Raw genomic sequence first — 16313 nt, 5'->3', positions numbered from 1 at the left:
GCGGTGTGGGGGTGGGCGGCACCGTCCGGGACCGTCCCGCTGGGAGGGCTCCCTCTCTCTCCCACCCCCCCCCCGGCGGCGGCCATGGCTGGAGGGGTCTGAGGGTGGGTATTGCTCGGGTAAGGCCCAGCACGGAGGTACGGGGCGGTGCGGCGGATCAGCCCTTCTTCTTCCCCTGCTGCTTGCCCGAAGAGAACCGCGGCCCCGTTGGGACTGGAGTTGGGGGTGTCTGGGGTGGGAGGGATCGCAGAGGGAGGAGACAGGGGTCCAGTCCTCCTGAGGGGCGCCGGGGCTGGAGGTGGGCTCAGGGGCGGTGATAGCGGTGGGCAGAGCCCTCCTCTCCCTGGGACCTGCGGTGCTCCATCGGCTGAGGGTACCTGGGGCTGCCCCGCTTCCCCCTTCCCTCTGTCAGCGCTGCCTGGTGGGCGCCAGGGTGGGCTGGGTGCAGGGCAGGCTGGTACCATGGCAATCCTGCTCCGGGATGGCTTTTGGGGTGAACTCTGTGGAACTTTATTTTCAGGCCTGGAACGTTTCACACCCTTCACTGTAGGGTTAGACAGCACCTCGGTGCAGATGCAAGTCCTTGGTCCCAAAATGCGTCTTGGTCCGGTTGCTTTTTGTAAGGCTGGTTCCTAATTTGCGACTTTCCTCCTTTTGCAGGCAGGTGGATTCAGGCAGAGCCCAGGAATCAGGTAGCCTCGGCCAGGATTCGGGAGCAATGTCACAACAACTCCTCTACCGTGCTCTGGTGTCTGCAAAATGGCTTTCAGAAGCCATCAAATCGCAGCAAGCTGGTCTGGCTTTGAGAGTCGTGGACGCATCCTGGTATTTGCCAAAGATGAAGCGTAACCCGAAGCAGGAATTTGAGGAGCGCCATATCCCGGGTGCAGTTTTCTTCGATATTGACCAGTGCAGTGACCGCACTTCACCTTACGATCACATGCTGCCCAAAGCTACTGACTTTGCTGAGTACGTGGGGAAACTGGGTGTGGGGAATGACTCCCATGTTGTGGTGTATGATGCCAGTGACCAGGGTCTTTTCTCAGCACCCCGGGTGTGGTGGATGTTCCGGGCCTTTGGACATGAAGCCGTCTCCCTACTGGATGGTGGCCTGAAGAACTGGCAGAGAGAAGGGCATGCGGTGAGCTCTGGGAAAAGCCAGGTAGCTCCCTCTGAGTTCCACGCCTCCTTGGACAAGTCTCTGGTGAAAACATATGAGGACGTCTTAAATAACTTGGATTCCCACTGCTTTCAGCTGGTGGATGCTCGCGCTGCAGGACGTTTCCAGGGAGTAGAGCCAGAGCCCCGAGATGGTAATGTGCCTCCTGAGACACTGGCATAATAAAAAGGGGTTGCATTTAAGGTGCCCATCAGTTTTGTCTCCTGTAAAGATAGCGAAGGGAAGTAGGCTTGTCCTTTACAGGATGGGATTTGAGGCACTGTATCCACCTATCCTCTCCTTTTGAATAGCTAGTGCTGCTTTTTGAAGATTCAGGAGCGGGGAGGGTCAGGAGGGGCTGGGGTGAGGAATGTAGCTTTGTACACCTCAAAGATTAATCAGTCTCTTCATGTGCTGGTGTTACTCTTCCCCTCAGAAGGCCCAGTGGAGGTTCTTCAGTCACCTCACCGGGGTGGGTCGCTTTGATGCGGGGAAGATGTGGAAGGAACTGGGAGGAAGAACAGAACTTGACAGGTTATTGTGCATGTGGTAACCTGAAGGTTAGAGCCATCCTTCCTAAGTAATCAGTAGTCTAGTAAAACAAAGCTTTACAAACCCAATGCATTTGTTTTAATAAAATACACTAGACTATAAATATTATTCACAGTGAAACAGAAAATGAGGTTTGCAATGGGTTTGTCACAGATGGTAGATGTTAATTCCTATTTGTATTGCTTTTCCTCCAGGAATTGAGCCTGGTCATGTCCCTGGGTCGACGAACATCCCCTTCACCGATTTCCTTACAGAGTCTGGCTTAGAGAAGACCCCTGAGCAGATCCGTAGTCTGTTCCAGGAGAAGAAGGTGGACCTCTCAAAGCCCATGGTAGCCACATGTGGCTCTGGGGTCACTGCCTGCCACGTGGCTCTGGGAGCATACCTATGTGGCAAGCCAGATGTTGCTGTGTATGATGGGGCCTGGGTGGAATGGTATATGCGGGCACAGCCTGAAAATATTATTTCTGAGGGAAAGGGGAAGACAGTGTAACAAGCTGCTTTGTCTCCCAGCTCTACAGATGATTTGCCTTGAAGCAGGATTTGGAAAAGAGGGGTGTAGCTTTCCTGGTTAAATTTCTTGAGGTGAAGGTGTTGAGTAACAAATACAGGCACATGGTGCATTGGTACTTTCTTCTTACCCTACTGTTGTTGTTTAGGAGCATAAAGATGACCTGGGCAGCTGGCTCTAGGTGACCCTTCTTGAGCAGGTAGGGTGAACCAGATGTCCTCCCAAGGTCACTTCCAATTTCAGCTGTTCTGTGTTCCATAACTTACTTTACCATATCAGATGGAAGGGATGGTGGTGGTACAGGGAAATAATGGAGTCAAGCCAAGCTTATGACTCTGGACATTCCACAATATTCATTCAATGGGATGGTCATACTTGTATAACTGTGCCTCATGATCCTGCTCTGCCTCATTCCTAGAAGCCATCTGTGCACTTTATGGCCATTTTCGGTGCAAAGGTTTGGAGAAAGACAATAGCTGTTAAAGGAGCAGATATGGCTTCCTGGTTGTCACTTGAGAGACTTGATTTGGATTTCTTCTTGTACTTGGACTCTTAACTGCAGTGTGTACTTAGCCAAGTTTGCACTCCTGTGGTCCAGAATCCCCCTGGGAAAAAGATTCTGGCAGTAAAAAAGGGTAAATAAAGATTTGTTTCAAGGTCTTTCTGCTGAATGTAACTTATGTGAGTGGTGTTTGGGTGATTCCTTTTCAGGAAGTGTGTTTTTATGGGATCATTTTATCTTGATTCAAATGAGATATTTCCTTCTCTCCATGAGCAGTACTGTGTCTCTTACCCTCAACAAGCTCTCTGGCCCAGGAAAGACAACAGCCTGCCTTTCTCTTTGGACTTTCCACCATCATCCTCTTTTCAGCCCTTGTCCATTTGCTTTTTGGCCTAGAACTCCATGTTAGTCACAACTCTCATTCTTCAAAGGCTGGATATCAGCTCACATGGTGAAGATTGCTCTGCATGGGTGTTTCTATTCTTTCCATGAGACCTGCTATATAAACTTAAAAAAATTAAAGGGAACCCAGACCTTTGGAGGAGTACCCCTTATATTTTAAAGCACTTAAATTTTAAAAGAGAGGTCTTAAATTTTAAAGCTGCAGTATGATGCTGACTTGAAAACAAAAGGATAAGCACAGTCCAGTGACTGGCTGGGAGCAGCAAGTGGTTCTAAACTCGCTGTGGAGGGGCCTCCCAATCCCTGCAACACAATTTTGTGATATTTGTACAGACAGCATGGTCTAGTATGGGATCCTGTAGCAGGATCTGGCTTGTGATATCTTGTCAGTTCAGGATTTTTGGCATCTCCCACCATCAGTCAAGGGAAGAGGCTTTCTTAGGCTGGATGGTTCAAGTTTAACACCATGGGTGTGGCTGGAAGGTGAAGCTCATTTTGTGAGTACGTGGCCAGGCTCCCACATACAAAAAGACTTAAAGGAGTGATGTGCCTGCGGTGTTCCTCCAGGAAAATTTAGTTATTAGAGAAAACTGATGTATTCTTTCAGACTTTGTTAATAGTTTCCCATGGATGCAGGGGGTTGGCTTTTGCTCTTGTCCTTCCAGAGCATGTGGCAATTGCGGCTTAGTCACAGTGTTTCTTCTTTCCTCCTGGTCCTAGCAGTTCTGGAGGCAGTGGACATCTCTGCTTCTTCTTCAGAATGAGCTGCTTTTCTCTGTTCTGTGTGTAATGGGGAGGTGTCTGGTGCAGCCCAGCCATCCACGTGAGGATCATAAACTGTGAAAGATTTCCCTCTCCCCTTGCTCTGCATTTTGGCTGTGTGGCTCTGCGAGTTCTAGCAGAGCCCCTTCCATCTCTCTGGTGTGTGTGCCAAGGTTGTGCAGCACTCAACTCTCCTTCTCCCATTCAGGTTTTGAACCACAAATTCTCAGAGGTCTTAATTTTCCCAGCTTCTTGGCAAATCTTTTACCAGATGCTTAGCTTTGCCTTGATTTCCTCAGAGAGGAGAAATTGAGAATTTCCACCCCACAGCAAGATATTTTGTCTTTCTGGGGTATGCCCTGTTACATCATATATAAAAAAATCTGAGTGTCTTCTGATATTCTCCCTAGCTTTTGAGATCTGTTCTCACGCTGCAGGCAGTGCACTGGGAACATTGTGGAGACTGAGACAATGTTTTCAAAGCCTGGAGACTGCAAAAACCTATTTTGAGCCATAACAGATGCTACTGGACATATGGAACAGCTGAGAGGACTTGCACAAGGACTATAAATGTTCTGCAGATCTTTATGTCCCTGACTTAGTGGGTGGGTTTCCTATGGGAACTGGAAACTGAGAAGGGGAGAAGTAGATGTGAATATTCATAACTCTCCTGTGCAGAATTTGCCATAGGTAAAAGGGAATAGCATATCTTTGGTGGGATAGGGCTCATGGTGGCCAAGAAGTAGCCTAAAAAACTGATACAGGTGATGTAGGAATAGGTTCACGTTGACCTTTGGCTAACGAGACTGGAGCTTTTACAGCTCTCTGTGTAAGTTTGAGAAGCCCAGGCCAGCACTGATTTATTGGTATATTTTACTATCATAAATACTTTTCTCTTGAAGCAGTTTTGGACAGAAAACTGTCTGGTATTGGTTCTCCAAAAGTAATCCCCCAGTCCTTTGTTCCTTACATGTCTCTGTTCCCTGCCTTCCTCTCCCTTCCCTAGCTGCCTAGCAGTCAGGTTGCACTATTTCACAGTTCACTTCCTAGCAAACCTTTTGTTCCCCTGCAAACTTTTGCTAATTCCAAAGCAGACCTTGTGCCAGCACCAGTGACCCTTTGCAGTAAGGACCACTGCATGAGCAAAGGTAATTGCTATTGCCTGCAGGGCTTTTCCTTGTTCCTCCCCTCTCTCCTGGTCCCAGCATGCAACCAGGTGCTACGTGACTGTTCTGTGTCCTACTCCCAGCATCCTTCCAGCAAGGCTGCTGGGTGATGCATGCACACACATAGACTTTTCATGGTGTTTTGAACGCAGGTGCCTTGGTCACAGATGTCAGGACACAGGGAGCTGAAAGAAGATTAGCTCTCCTGAAGGACACGGGGCCTTTATCTTCCTGCTCCAGTATGCCTGGCTCAACAGCAGTCGAGCTGTGCTCTCTTGACTGCAAGTGAACTGTCTCCCTTCCACACCCAAATCCAGTGTCGGGGGGGGGGGTGTCTTTGCCCAGCTCGCTGTTGGCTTACTGACAAAATGTCAGAGCATTATATGTCCTCCCTGCCTCGCTTCCTACAGAGATCCAGTTTCTTTCCTGGTGTTTCACGCTGCAGTGTGTTCATGAACTAAACAATCACACAGGTTTAATCCCAGGTGTGTGTTCCCAACCTGCCAGAGTGGTGACACTCTCTGTGCCAATACATAGTGATCCCTGCTCCCACTACCACTCCACAATGCAACACTTCCTTAGGAGCAGCTCTGCAACATCAGTGGTGCATTGTGTGCGTGTACCCATCTGACTTATCAGGCTGCAATGTATGCACGGAGAGCTACAGCCTGTGTAGTTTTCTGCAGGTTTGCACCTCGGCCCTGCTGGCTGCTGAACCAAGAAACTCTGAGTTTACTTTGTTTTCCTTCACTCTTACTCAGCCCCATCATCTGTCTGCCTCTGGCTGTCCAGTTTTTCCTGCCCCCAGTTTGTGCAATTGTCCCTGTGGCAATTGTGACCTTGGCTGGGTACTCAGCAGCATTATGCAGTCACACAGCCCCGTGTATGCTCTTGCTCGCTCCTGCCTATCTGTTTCTGTGCCTGTGGTTTGGATATATTTATCATCAAAGCAGAAGGAACAGCCACTCGATTATTTTAATTTATTTCTCCTCTGTTCTGTAGCTTGATTTTAATGGACCTTAACAAGGGCATGCTAGTTGCATCTCAGAAAGATGTCTGGCGATGGTGCGCAAATCAGGCCTGTGTTTGGCCCACACTACCAACTCATCATAGCATTTCAGTTGGTAACCCCAGGCTGACTTTGGCCTAAAAAAAAAGATTTTCACATATTATGAGGATTGCCTTTGTCTGGGGGGACTTCCAATAAATTTTGTGCTGTATGGTGCAGAAAAGAAGGCTCGTGGGATGGAACTGGTATAACTTGAACTCTTTCTTTACTCCAAGTATACCTCTTTAGATTTACCAATTGAGCTTGAGATTTCCCCTGGATTGAGCAAGGTGTGAAGTGCTGGCCACAGATGGATACTAAAGGTGATGGAAGAAAATGTGCTCTGAATACCTGATCTGTGAGCATCATTGGCATGGGAAAGGCTGGGGAAGAAGGCACAGAGAGCAAGAGATGGACTTTAAAAGGGGCAAGAGGCTGAGGGGCTGTGTGTGAGGGGAGGAAAGGGAGATGGGGTCAACCCTTGAAGGAAGAAAGAAGAAAACTAAGGCAGGGCAGGTTTCTCAGAGGGGGAGATAAGGGAGTGTGTGCTGCCACCCAACTCCTTCATTCATATCAGGGAGCCCCAGTCCTTACCCTCATTCTCTGCTGGAGCTGCAGCCAGCACAGACAGGGTCCTGCACCCCTTGCACACAGGGCAGAGTTCTCAGGTTTGCTGTGGTTTGGCTCTGAGCCAGAAGTAGCAGGGCAATAGTTCTACAGCCCAGAGCTGTGTTCACCATGTGATGCTTCAGTTCAGCTCAGTGTTAGTCTGAGCATCTTTGATGCACACCACTGCTCAGTGGCGCATGGTCCAAGGGCTGGGCTTTAATTTGGGCCAAAGACTGCTCTGTATAGGTAGGAAAAAACAATTTTTCATCCTCTCCCTGCTACTGGTCTCTCTAGTGCTGGCCAACTCCTGATATAAATTCATGGAAATCCAGACTTCCTGGAATTTATACCCTGCAGTGGCTGATTTGTTCCTATGCTTAAATTAGCTAGAGATCAGCAATATTGAAACCTATTCCATATTACCCTCTCTTTCCCTCCTCCCCTTCGCACTCCTCCTTCTCAGAAGGAGCAAAGCACACACACTGTCTTTGTGGAGAAGTCCTTGGTGATTCAGGGAAAGGGTGACTCTGCCTTAATGTCCTGTAATGATAAAAGGGAATGATTTGTAAGTAGAAGGAGAGGGAAGGACGAGAAGAAAAGGAATAATAGAGTAAATCATAATGCTTGTCTTTATCTACCCTCTTCCCTCAGTAAACACCCGCTTACAAAGACACAAAGATCTAGGTGCAAGATCAATAAAGTGTCTGCAAGGCACCACGGTGTCTCTGCAGTGCTGCATTGCCCTGGCAAAGAAAAGCCAGAAAGTTGCTTATGTGAATGAAGGCTTTGGGCCACATTCAGGTGAAAAATCAGCCTTGCCTTCCCATTCCTAATATGCTTGAGCTGCTGGCAAGCACGGCTGTGCTTAGATGGGAGTAGGAGAAGCTGAGCTGCTGGAGAGAGAGCTCGTTCAGGCTTTATCTGTGCCAAGGAGTGCATTTGAACAGAGTCCCATGGGGCGTGAGTTTCTGAGCTCCAGGCTGAGCCTGGCAGGAGCAAGTGGCTGAGGCAGGGCTGGAAGGCTTACGGCAGGGTTGGCACTTCAGCCTCAGGGGGTGATAGGTGCCTGGGGCAGAGGTGAAACTCCACACAGAGCTAAGTTAAAATCTGAGACCTCTTGTTGCCCAGACACCAACAGGGATGGTAAGAGCACAGGGGAAGGATACAGGGGGTCTGTCTGGCATGGTTTGTGCTGGAAGGGTGGCACAGATTGGGGGCAGTTTGCTGACTCAGCGACTCTTCCGAGCTGGAAATAAAGTAATTCCTGCCCCCTACCAGCACTTCATGCAGATCCAGGACACAGTTCCCAAGAGTGTCTCTACGTATGTTAGCAAGAAGGCAATTGTCTGCACATTTTGCAGGAAGAACTGCGTGGCGGCAACTGGGGCAGCACAGAGCTGTAAGCCCAATGTAATGAATCTGGCTTGAAGGGAAAGCTGTGGGGTGCAGCACTGATGGGCTTAATCTGCTGACTGCCAGGGAGTAGGTTGTTCCTGACTCTGAACAAGCTTGCAGGCAAGACCCAGGGCTGGAAGCAGGCAGAAGGCTACCAGCTGAAGGGTGGGGATCACGTAGCACGGTGCAGCCCCCTCCCTTACAGCATCCTCTTTGCAGCGACAGAGGGCTGGGAAAACTACGGTTCCCAGCACCCTTTTGTGCACGTCCCGGCAAACTACACTTCCCAGAACCTTGCAGTGAGCCGGAGAGGGTGTCTATGGAAATAAACGCTGACGATTTTTGCATAACACGCTGCACCTCCGAAGCGGTGCGTGGCGGCTGGTTAGTGAAAACGGGAAGAGGGAAGAAGGCAGGGGAGGCTCCGCACTGTGGAGCTGTGGTTGTGCCCACCCTTGGTAGCCACAGCAATGCCCTCCAGCACATAGCATGCTTCCTCCCCTTGGGACTCCCTTGACGGTGGCAGGGAAGACCCTGTCCCCCAGAAAACAGGAGTGCTGCGGGGAGGAGAGGCAGATAAAACTACAGATCCCGGCATTCTCCTGCAGGCAGCACCTGCGGCAGTCCTTGGACGCCGAAGGAAAGGGGTGTGTGTCTGTGTGTGAGGATGAGGATGGAGGGCGGGGAGGAGATGCAGGGTGCCGTGGGGCTACGCTGCACCTGGGACATTCCACCACCCTCTGGCACCCAGGCCAAGTGGGTGAGGCTCAATGTGGGGGGCACCGTCTTCCTCACCACCAGGCAGACCCTGTGTCGGGAGCAGAAATCTTTCCTGTGTCGCTTGTGCCAGGGCGAGGAGCTGCAGTCGGACCGGGTAAGGCAGCTGGGTTGCCTCCCGCAGACCTTGCCCCACTGACTATGGGGAGGACTGGAGGGATGCAGGACTGACTGGGGGAAAAGATCCCTGCTCTTTCTCGTCCCTCTCTCGGAAAGAATTTCCCCTTGACAGATCCCACCTTGCTGTGTTGTAGCCTGGTGCCTGTCGGCCCAAGCTGTGGAAAAAGGAGGCCATCTCCCCATCACCCCTGCTCTCACACATTTCACCCCACATCCCCAGTCTACTTCTGAGCTGTATCTTCTCCTGACTCAGCCTTTTTCCTGTTAGGAGGCTCTCTGCTCTCACACTAGGCCTGTATGCACAGTTGCAGAAGGAGACTGAGGAAGATTTTTTTGCTTTCTCAGCTAGGCTGGTCCATGCTGAGGTGGCATGCTGAGCATACCAATGCAGGAATTAAGCTCCATACCGAGCTGACTTGGCTAGGGAATCTGAGGGGACCATGTTTTCCAAAGAGTCTTTGAAACAGGGGACATTTTTGCTTAGGCTTGTTTTTTCATATCATCAGGATCATCTGAAGGTTGGTTACAAGTTTCCCATGGGGTTTTTATCCGTGTGGTCTGTCTCTGTTGCTAGGATGAGACTGGTGCATACCTAATAGACCGGGACCCCACTTACTTTGGACCCATCCTGAATTTCCTCCGTCATGGGAAGCTGGTCCTGGATAAAGATATGGCTGAAGAGGGTGAGTCTTGCAATTCAGAAACTTCCCGCTTGACATTGTTGCTGTGGCCAGGACATAGTAAGATTTGCTGTTGACCTTTTTGTCTCTCATTCTTCTTTTGGAGGTTGATTTGGGGGGGATTTGAGAGGTGTTGTGGCTTCAAGACCCTTCATTCAGCAGAGATGTCATGAAGGGAGAAGTAGGTAAATTCTCTCAGCCTCAATAAACCATTTTTTCCTTGTTCCCGATCCACTTTAAACCAGGCTCTCTGACTGATTTTTCTGTTAATGACTGTGTTTCTAATCATAGAATCACAGAATGTTAGGGGTTGGAAAGGACCTCTAGAAATCATCTAGTCCAACCCCCTGCCAAAGCAGGATCACCTAGGGCAGGCCACCCAGGAACACATCCAGCTGGGTTTTGAAAGTCTCCAAAGAAGACTCCACAACTTCTCTGGGCAGCCTGTTCCAGTGCTCTGTCACCCTCACAATAATGAAGTTTCTCCTCATGTTGAGGTGGAACTTCCTATGTTCTAGTTTAAATCCATTATTCATTGTCCTACTACTGGACACCACTGAAAAGAGAATGGCCCCTTCCTCTTGACGCACCTCCCTCAGATATTTATAGACATTAATAAGATTCCCTCTCAGGTTTCTTTTCTCAAGGCCTAACAGCCCCAGTTCTCTCAGTCATTTTTCATAGGAGAGATGCTCAAGTCCCTTAAGCATCCTTGTAGCTTTCCTCATGAACTCTGAAAACCCAGAAGACCAAACAAAACCAAAATCATCTCTTCTACTGACTGTAATAAAGAAGTCATTAATGAGTGATATTCAATATATGCTACTGGTACTCTGATGTGTTGTGGACTAAAGTAATTCCAGCCAGGCAAACAAGTCCCCCATATGAGGTTGTCAGGGAGCTGAATAGGATATTTCAGTATCCTATCCAATAGATATTTCAGTAACATCACAGTGTTACTAGCAAGCAGTCCCCAATGCCTTGTTATTTTTTGGATGCTAGAATTGAACAAGGAGCCAGTTCCAGAGACAGCCTGTGCTATATTCAGCCCATGCTAAACAGTTTCTTCATGTTCATTAATCTTGCCCCTATCTCTCATACATATTTTTACCCAATGCAAGGAAAGGTTCGTTTAGAATTGTCGTGATTTCTAATTCCAATAATATATCTGAGAAATAGTACAGACTTGTAGCAAACACAATTCTGAGGTGCTTCCTACTTGACATTTCTTTTAGTCTTGAGTTCAAACAGAGTTCATGCACAGATTTTACCATCATATCTGAAACATAAACAGGACTCCCATTCACAGGTTAGTATTGCTTTTTGTTCCTGCTGTGGATGCTCAGGCTGGCATAAAACTAAGTCATTAGATGATTCATAGCTGAATGAGGGACTTGGAAAAAATCTGAGCGTGTCAGGTAGTGAAGGATGAATCTCCTCACCTGCATTGTTTTTGTACTGCTCTGGGGACATGTGAGTGTTGGCTTCTAGCTGCCTTTCCCTCACCAGCCCTCTGGGAACTCCTCTCCCTTTCCCTGAAGGCCTGTTAGTAAACAGGTGAGTCTCAGGAGAGGTGATGGATGCAGACACCATAGAGAAAAGTACCAAAACACTTCTCTATTTACCTGCTTTGAGGTGAAGGAGAGGAGAGAACCAAAGATCACCTGAAGCAATATGACCCAAGAGGAAAGTTGGGATTTTCTGAGGTGTTTTGATGACATTGTCAGAACAAATAATGGTTGTCTACCTTAAGAAGGGAGCCTGGACAAAGTGATAACTAGTGGTCATTGAGTGGTGGAAGCCTACATTTATTCTTCTTGGCCAGTTATCTGGGAGGTATTAGCAGTCCTTGGCACAAGCCTTCCCTCACAGGCCTCTTTCTGTAATAGCAGGCAGCACAAGGAAATTAGAGTGGGCATTAGAGAGGCAATGCAGAGAGCCAGGGTTCAGGGTTCAGCTCTTGCAGTAAGAGCTTCAAGAAACAGAAACCTGTTAAAAAAGTGAGGCTGCAGTATCATTTCTCCCTATGGACCTTGGGAGGCTCAGAGTTCATCAGAAATTTTCAAGCAAAAAAACAAAGATGGGTTGTTAACTTTCTGTCCTTGTGGTGATTCTGTCTTTGTTTCTCAGGGGTCCTAGAAGAAGCTGAGTTCTACAACATTGGTCCTTTAATCCGAATAATCAAGGATCGACTGGAGGAGAAGGACTACACAGTAACTCAGGTATAGAAAGACATGGCAAGGAAAGATAGAGTGGGGTGGGAGAAGGAGGGACTGTGGATATTGAGAGCAGACTTGGGAGAAGCAGCAAGGAACAGAAAGAAGAAACTAATTAGAGTTTATGAGCTAATGTCTGCATAACAAAATCTTGCAAGGGACAAGCTGCCACCATTTTAATTACAATAAGCAAGTTATAGATTAGTTTTGCATCCCTAGAAGGAATGCTGGAGGTAGCCCCTGAAACCAAAAGAGTTCCACTATCTTTTGGAAGAAGTTAGCTTGTTGCTGTAGGATATGGAAGAATGCTGGTGAGGAGAACAAAGGTGTTGTGTAGAGGAGGGCTCTAGTGTGAGGAGTCCTGTAAGTGTAATCATAGTGAAAAGCATGGGGCTACCTGTGAGAAACCTGGCAGGGACAGGTGAAGACATGGCAGTGGAAGAGCTAAATGCAGACAGTGAGGCAGAAGGAATCAGTCCTGTGGCACAATCACACCTGATCTTGGCCAATAATCTTTAAAAATCTCTCTTCTGAGAGTGTTGGCTGATACCTCACTTTTCATCATATCTGCCTCAGGTTGTAAGCCTCCAGCTACACAGTTGGTTTGTGCTCACAAAACCCCATCAGCATTTGTGGCATTTGCATAAATGATTTTGTAACTACAAATGCAAACTACCCATAGAAAGAGCCCAGTATCTTCTGGGAACAATGCAGGAAGCACTCAGCTCAATCTCTCCTCTCCAACATCATTATTCTTGCTCCCCGTAACAGCGTAGCAGAAAGTTGGGTTGTGGTTCCCACTCCCCTTTGACCTGAGACATTGAGAAGAGGACAGGTCTGTCAGAGAGGGGTACTCCCACTTCATTCTGCAGGAGGGCAACAAATTTTAGCATCTGACTTGCAAACATGTTTTGCAATTTTGCTATCAGGTGCCTCCTAAGCATGTCTACCGTGTGCTACAGTGCCAGGAAGAGGAGCTCACTCAGATGGTTTCCACTATGTCGGATGGATGGCGCTTTGAGCAGGTATGGAGAATGTAGAGAAGGGTGGTAAGGAGTTGTGTTTTGGGGAAAAGATCATATATAATATAAAGTCCCCACGAAAGGCACTTTCCCTCTCTGAGGATATTGGGTCAGTCATTGATAGTACTATCACATTGGCTCTTCCTTGCCCTTTCTCTGGAGGTTTAGAGGATACTGTGTGAGGTTAAACTGGTTTGCATCCTGGTTCACTCTTCTCCTGGTTCTCTGTGCTGCCTCCTCATCTTAGTTATGAGGCCTTTCTACTTGAAGTATGGATTGGACTCCATGCTGCATGGTGGGCTTTCTTCCTTGCTCCCCAGGTGGAGTCGATGTTTGCAGTGCCATGTACTTGTAATTCTTGATCTCGTCCTTTCTAGCTTGTGAACATCGGCTCATCCTATACCTATGGGAATGAGGATCAGACAGAGTTCCTGTGCGTGGTCTCCAAAGAGCTGTACAACTCCCCCAATGGCCTGAGCTCAGAGCCCAGCCACAAAGCCAAGGTGAGACCAACTTTACTATTGCCCTGCTCCTGTTGCCAGTGACATTCTCAGTTCCCTCTTTCTTTCCTCTCTCCACTGTGACTGTGGGAAACCTCAGTGGTGAAATACAGGGGCTTGTCCTGGTGTTGAGCACTGTGACATTACACATCCATTGCCCAAAAGGAGTGTGTGAGTTGAGAGCATTGGTGTCCAGGTGTGTGTGGCAAATGGCTTTAGGTGACCCTGGCACTTCTCATGCTCCTTTAACATCCTCCTCATGAGTCCTCATGACCATGCTGTTTGTGTCATTCTGCTAATAGGGTCTGATTTCCCTGAGGTGTTGCAGTGTTCTCTTTCCTTTTGCTGAATTCCAGCCTAAGAGGCATAGTTATCATCTGCTCCCCTTCCTCTTCCAGAGGAAGATAAATCTCTTTGCTCCCTGACCCAGAGCTGGGGAAAGGTCCCATTTTATTCCTATGTCAAGACAGCATTTAAATGTTTATTTGCTTGTGTATCAGAAAGAACTGCCATTGCTCATCTTGCAAGTATCTCCACTCTTTCTTCCCTTTGTCCTGCATGCTGGGCCACAGAGCACAGAGGAGGACCCGGAGGAGGAAGAGCAGGAGGTGGAAAAGGAGGCAGAAGCAGAGGATAAAGGTGCAGCAAATCCTTGAGGAAAATCATAAAAGTAAACCCCAAGCATAGACCCGTCCACCGTTCTGGTGAGAGCTCACAGATAGCAGCAGGGGAGGACCAGGGCAGGTGTGGGTTATGGGGGAAGGCCTCTCCAGGAGCAGGAGTCTCTCTGGAGATGAAGCTCACGAGGGAAAGCGGTTACCATGGCTGCTGCTTTATATTTTAAAAGGTTTGGTTTACTTATGGTTGTACTTTTATTTGCAGACTGTCCATTCATTTGGGATTGCACTAAACTCTTCCTTCCTCCAGACCCTCCTTCCTGCACTCTCACCTGCCTCCCACCCTGCACCACTCCCCAGCATCCACCCTCTTTCCTTCAAAACACACCCACAAACACACACCTTCCCCCAGGGGTTAAAAGTAGTCCCTGCCTGGGGCCTTGTCTCTTTCTGCTCCTCACTTTTCCTCCTCTGCAGGTATGTTACCTGTCTGCGCTCTCAGCTCCCGCCAGCCCGAGCTCTGCATGAATGACACTTCCCTCCTGTGGGTATGGTCCCGGTTTGTAGAGCTTGGGGAGGGAGGGGAAGAAGGGGAGGTTGGCTCATCCCTAAAGCGGCTTTCCTGATTCTCATCCTATGTGTGTGCCTTTACCCGCCAAGCAGGCCCTATTGCTCTGGACCGGAGGCTCTGGCAGCAGAGAGAGGGTGCAGCTGGAAGAGATGAAGAGGGGTGGAGAGGGGTGAAGCAGGCAGGGGTGGTCTGGGGAAGAGCTGGGGGGAGGAAGTCTGCCACGTGTGTGCCTGACACGCATGCCAGATCGCTTCTCCAGGCTGCCATCCGCAGCTCTTTTGCCTGCCAGCCCGAGGGTGGTTTGCAGAAGGCAGACAGTCATTTTTTTTCTTTCCCCATTCCACTCCTGCTTCCCTGGGCTTTTCCTCCACTGCCTCTGCCAGGGTTTAGAGCGCAGTGAGAGAGGGTGGCTCCAGATGTTCTGCAGCTGTGCGCAAAATGAGCCTCTGTGCTCTGCTTCCTGCTCAGGGAGGCTGCCTGGCCGGGCTCTGTACAGAAAGCTTTGGGAGGAGGATTCCTTTCTCATAGTGGAAAACTGGCTCTTGTGAAACCAGAAGTGCTCAGTACCACTCTCCATCCCTGTGAAAGGCACTTGTTAGCTGGCCAATATTTCTCTCTCCCTCTGTTTGCGAGCCTCCTTGTCCATGGTTCTGGGACCTGAGTGTTATTCTCTTAAAAGTCAGTGTATGTTAATCACATGGGCTTATCCTTCCTTTTCCTCCCTTCTCTCCCACCCTACTCCACATTTTTTTGCCTTCTGTGCTGATTTTCTGTCATTTCCCCTTTCCTGTTTCTCACCCCCCCCTTTCTGCTCAGTTGCTTTTTTTTCTCTGCCGTTGACTTTCTCTTTTTCTCTGCCCTTCTCTAGCTGTTACAAGCCAGAGGTCTCAGGATGTGATCCCACTACTCCACGCCAGCCTTTTAATTTCTGATTTATATCTGTATTTTTGTACTGCAGTGTACAGCAGCCCCTTGCCCCACAGTGACACTCCGCAGCCACACTCTCCACTCACTCTTCACATGCAGCAATTCTTTTTTTTTTACGAACTCACCTCGGAGGCCTGAGATTCAGCCCTGGAGGAGGGCAAGATGATCTAAGGAGACCCTGGACTGCTGCAGGGGCTGGAGCACAGGGTCCCCTTGCCATGCCTGGCAGGCTGGCTTTCCTTAATGTCACAGTGGCCCCTACTGGGGACATCAGGGATCAGCCACTGCAGCCTGAACACCCTGGATGCCACTGAAGCCCCGAGGTGGTGGCAGCTGCTGTAGGACCAGGCCTTGTCCTTTCGCTGTTGCGGGCAGCTTATTGGGGATTGTGTCCAGAGGGCAAATGAAGAGCCCTCTGATGAAGAGCCACAGCCTTTTTCTCGGGGTGTCCCTGTGCTGGGTATCATGCTTCTGTCCCCCAAAGCAGCCCTGGGTTGGCAAGGTGAGGAGGAGAAAGGGCTTCCTGGGTACCTAGAACATGCCAGTACCTAAATATGTCTCTGCTAGCATGAGGAGATCCCCTGGAATCTCTGGAAGAGGGTCGTTTTCTTCACTGCTCTGTCTGAGGACACCAGGTTGTAGCTCCTCAATAAAATTCACAGCCTGTTCCTCATTGCCGTCTCTCCTTTCAAGTGACAGAAGTTTAGTGCTCGTAGAAGGGGGTGGGAGCTGGAGAAAAGGAGCTTGGATTCATCACTTGGTGAGACCAGAAGCTGC

The 16313-nt window shown here is 49.0% G+C and overlaps 2 protein-coding genes across 6 annotated transcripts; both read left to right on the top strand.

Moving 5' to 3' along the window:
- The first annotated feature begins 50 nt into the window (after nucleotides 1-50).
- On the top strand, nucleotides 51-2882 carry MPST (mercaptopyruvate sulfurtransferase). 3 transcript variants are annotated; one of them, XM_030444676.1, is made up of 3 exons: nucleotides 51-104; nucleotides 661-1313; nucleotides 1906-2882. In XM_030444676.1, exons 2-3 carry the CDS (start codon nucleotides 719-721, stop codon nucleotides 2202-2204), a joined length of 894 nt encoding a protein of 297 aa, XP_030300536.1. In that variant the 5' UTR covers nucleotides 51-104; nucleotides 661-718; the 3' UTR covers nucleotides 2205-2882. The 3 variants fall into 3 exon arrangements, with proteins under 3 accessions (XP_030300536.1, XP_030300529.1, XP_030300543.1); XM_030444669.1 differs by having other exon boundaries at nucleotides 58-119; XM_030444683.1 differs by having other exon boundaries at nucleotides 58-137.
- A 5900-nt stretch (nucleotides 2883-8782) lies between these two features.
- On the top strand, nucleotides 8783-16158 carry KCTD17 (potassium channel tetramerization domain containing 17). 3 transcript variants are annotated; one of them, XM_030456662.1, is made up of 7 exons: nucleotides 8783-8980; nucleotides 9578-9686; nucleotides 11814-11905; nucleotides 12829-12924; nucleotides 13299-13424; nucleotides 13994-14125; nucleotides 15568-16158. In XM_030456662.1, exons 1-6 carry the CDS (start codon nucleotides 8798-8800, stop codon nucleotides 14075-14077), a joined length of 690 nt encoding a protein of 229 aa, XP_030312522.1. In that variant the 5' UTR covers nucleotides 8783-8797; the 3' UTR covers nucleotides 14078-14125; nucleotides 15568-16158. The 3 variants fall into 3 exon arrangements, with proteins under 3 accessions (XP_030312522.1, XP_008494604.2, XP_030312530.1); XM_008496382.2 differs by having other exon boundaries at nucleotides 15478-16158; XM_030456670.1 differs by lacking the exon at nucleotides 13994-14125 and having other exon boundaries at nucleotides 8793-8980; nucleotides 15478-16158.
- Nucleotides 16159-16313: the final 155 nt, after the last annotated feature.

This window comes from Calypte anna, chromosome 1 (assembly GCF_003957555.1).
Source record: "Calypte anna isolate BGI_N300 chromosome 1, bCalAnn1_v1.p, whole genome shotgun sequence".
NCBI classification, from domain to species: domain Eukaryota; kingdom Metazoa; phylum Chordata; class Aves; order Apodiformes; family Trochilidae; genus Calypte; species Calypte anna.
The sequence above is the reverse complement of the archived record's forward strand: the minus strand, read 5'-3'. Positions and strand labels throughout refer to the sequence as shown.

Coding starts and splice junctions, on each gene's coding strand:
- KCTD17 (XM_030456662.1), top strand. CDS start 8,798: ATGCAGGGTGCCGTGGGGCTACGCTGCACCTGGGACATTCCACCACCC. Junction 9,687..11,813: donor TAAAGATATGGCTGAAGAGG/GTGAGTCTTGCA, acceptor TTTGTTTCTCAG/GGGTCCTAGAAGAAGCTGAG. Junction 12,925..13,298: donor ATGGATGGCGCTTTGAGCAG/GTATGGAGAATG, acceptor CGTCCTTTCTAG/CTTGTGAACATCGGCTCATC.
- MPST (XM_030444676.1), top strand. CDS start 719: ATGTCACAACAACTCCTCTACCGTGCTCTGGTGTCTGCAAAATGGCTT. Junction 1,314..1,905: donor AGAGCCAGAGCCCCGAGATG/GTAATGTGCCTC, acceptor CTTTTCCTCCAG/GAATTGAGCCTGGTCATGTC.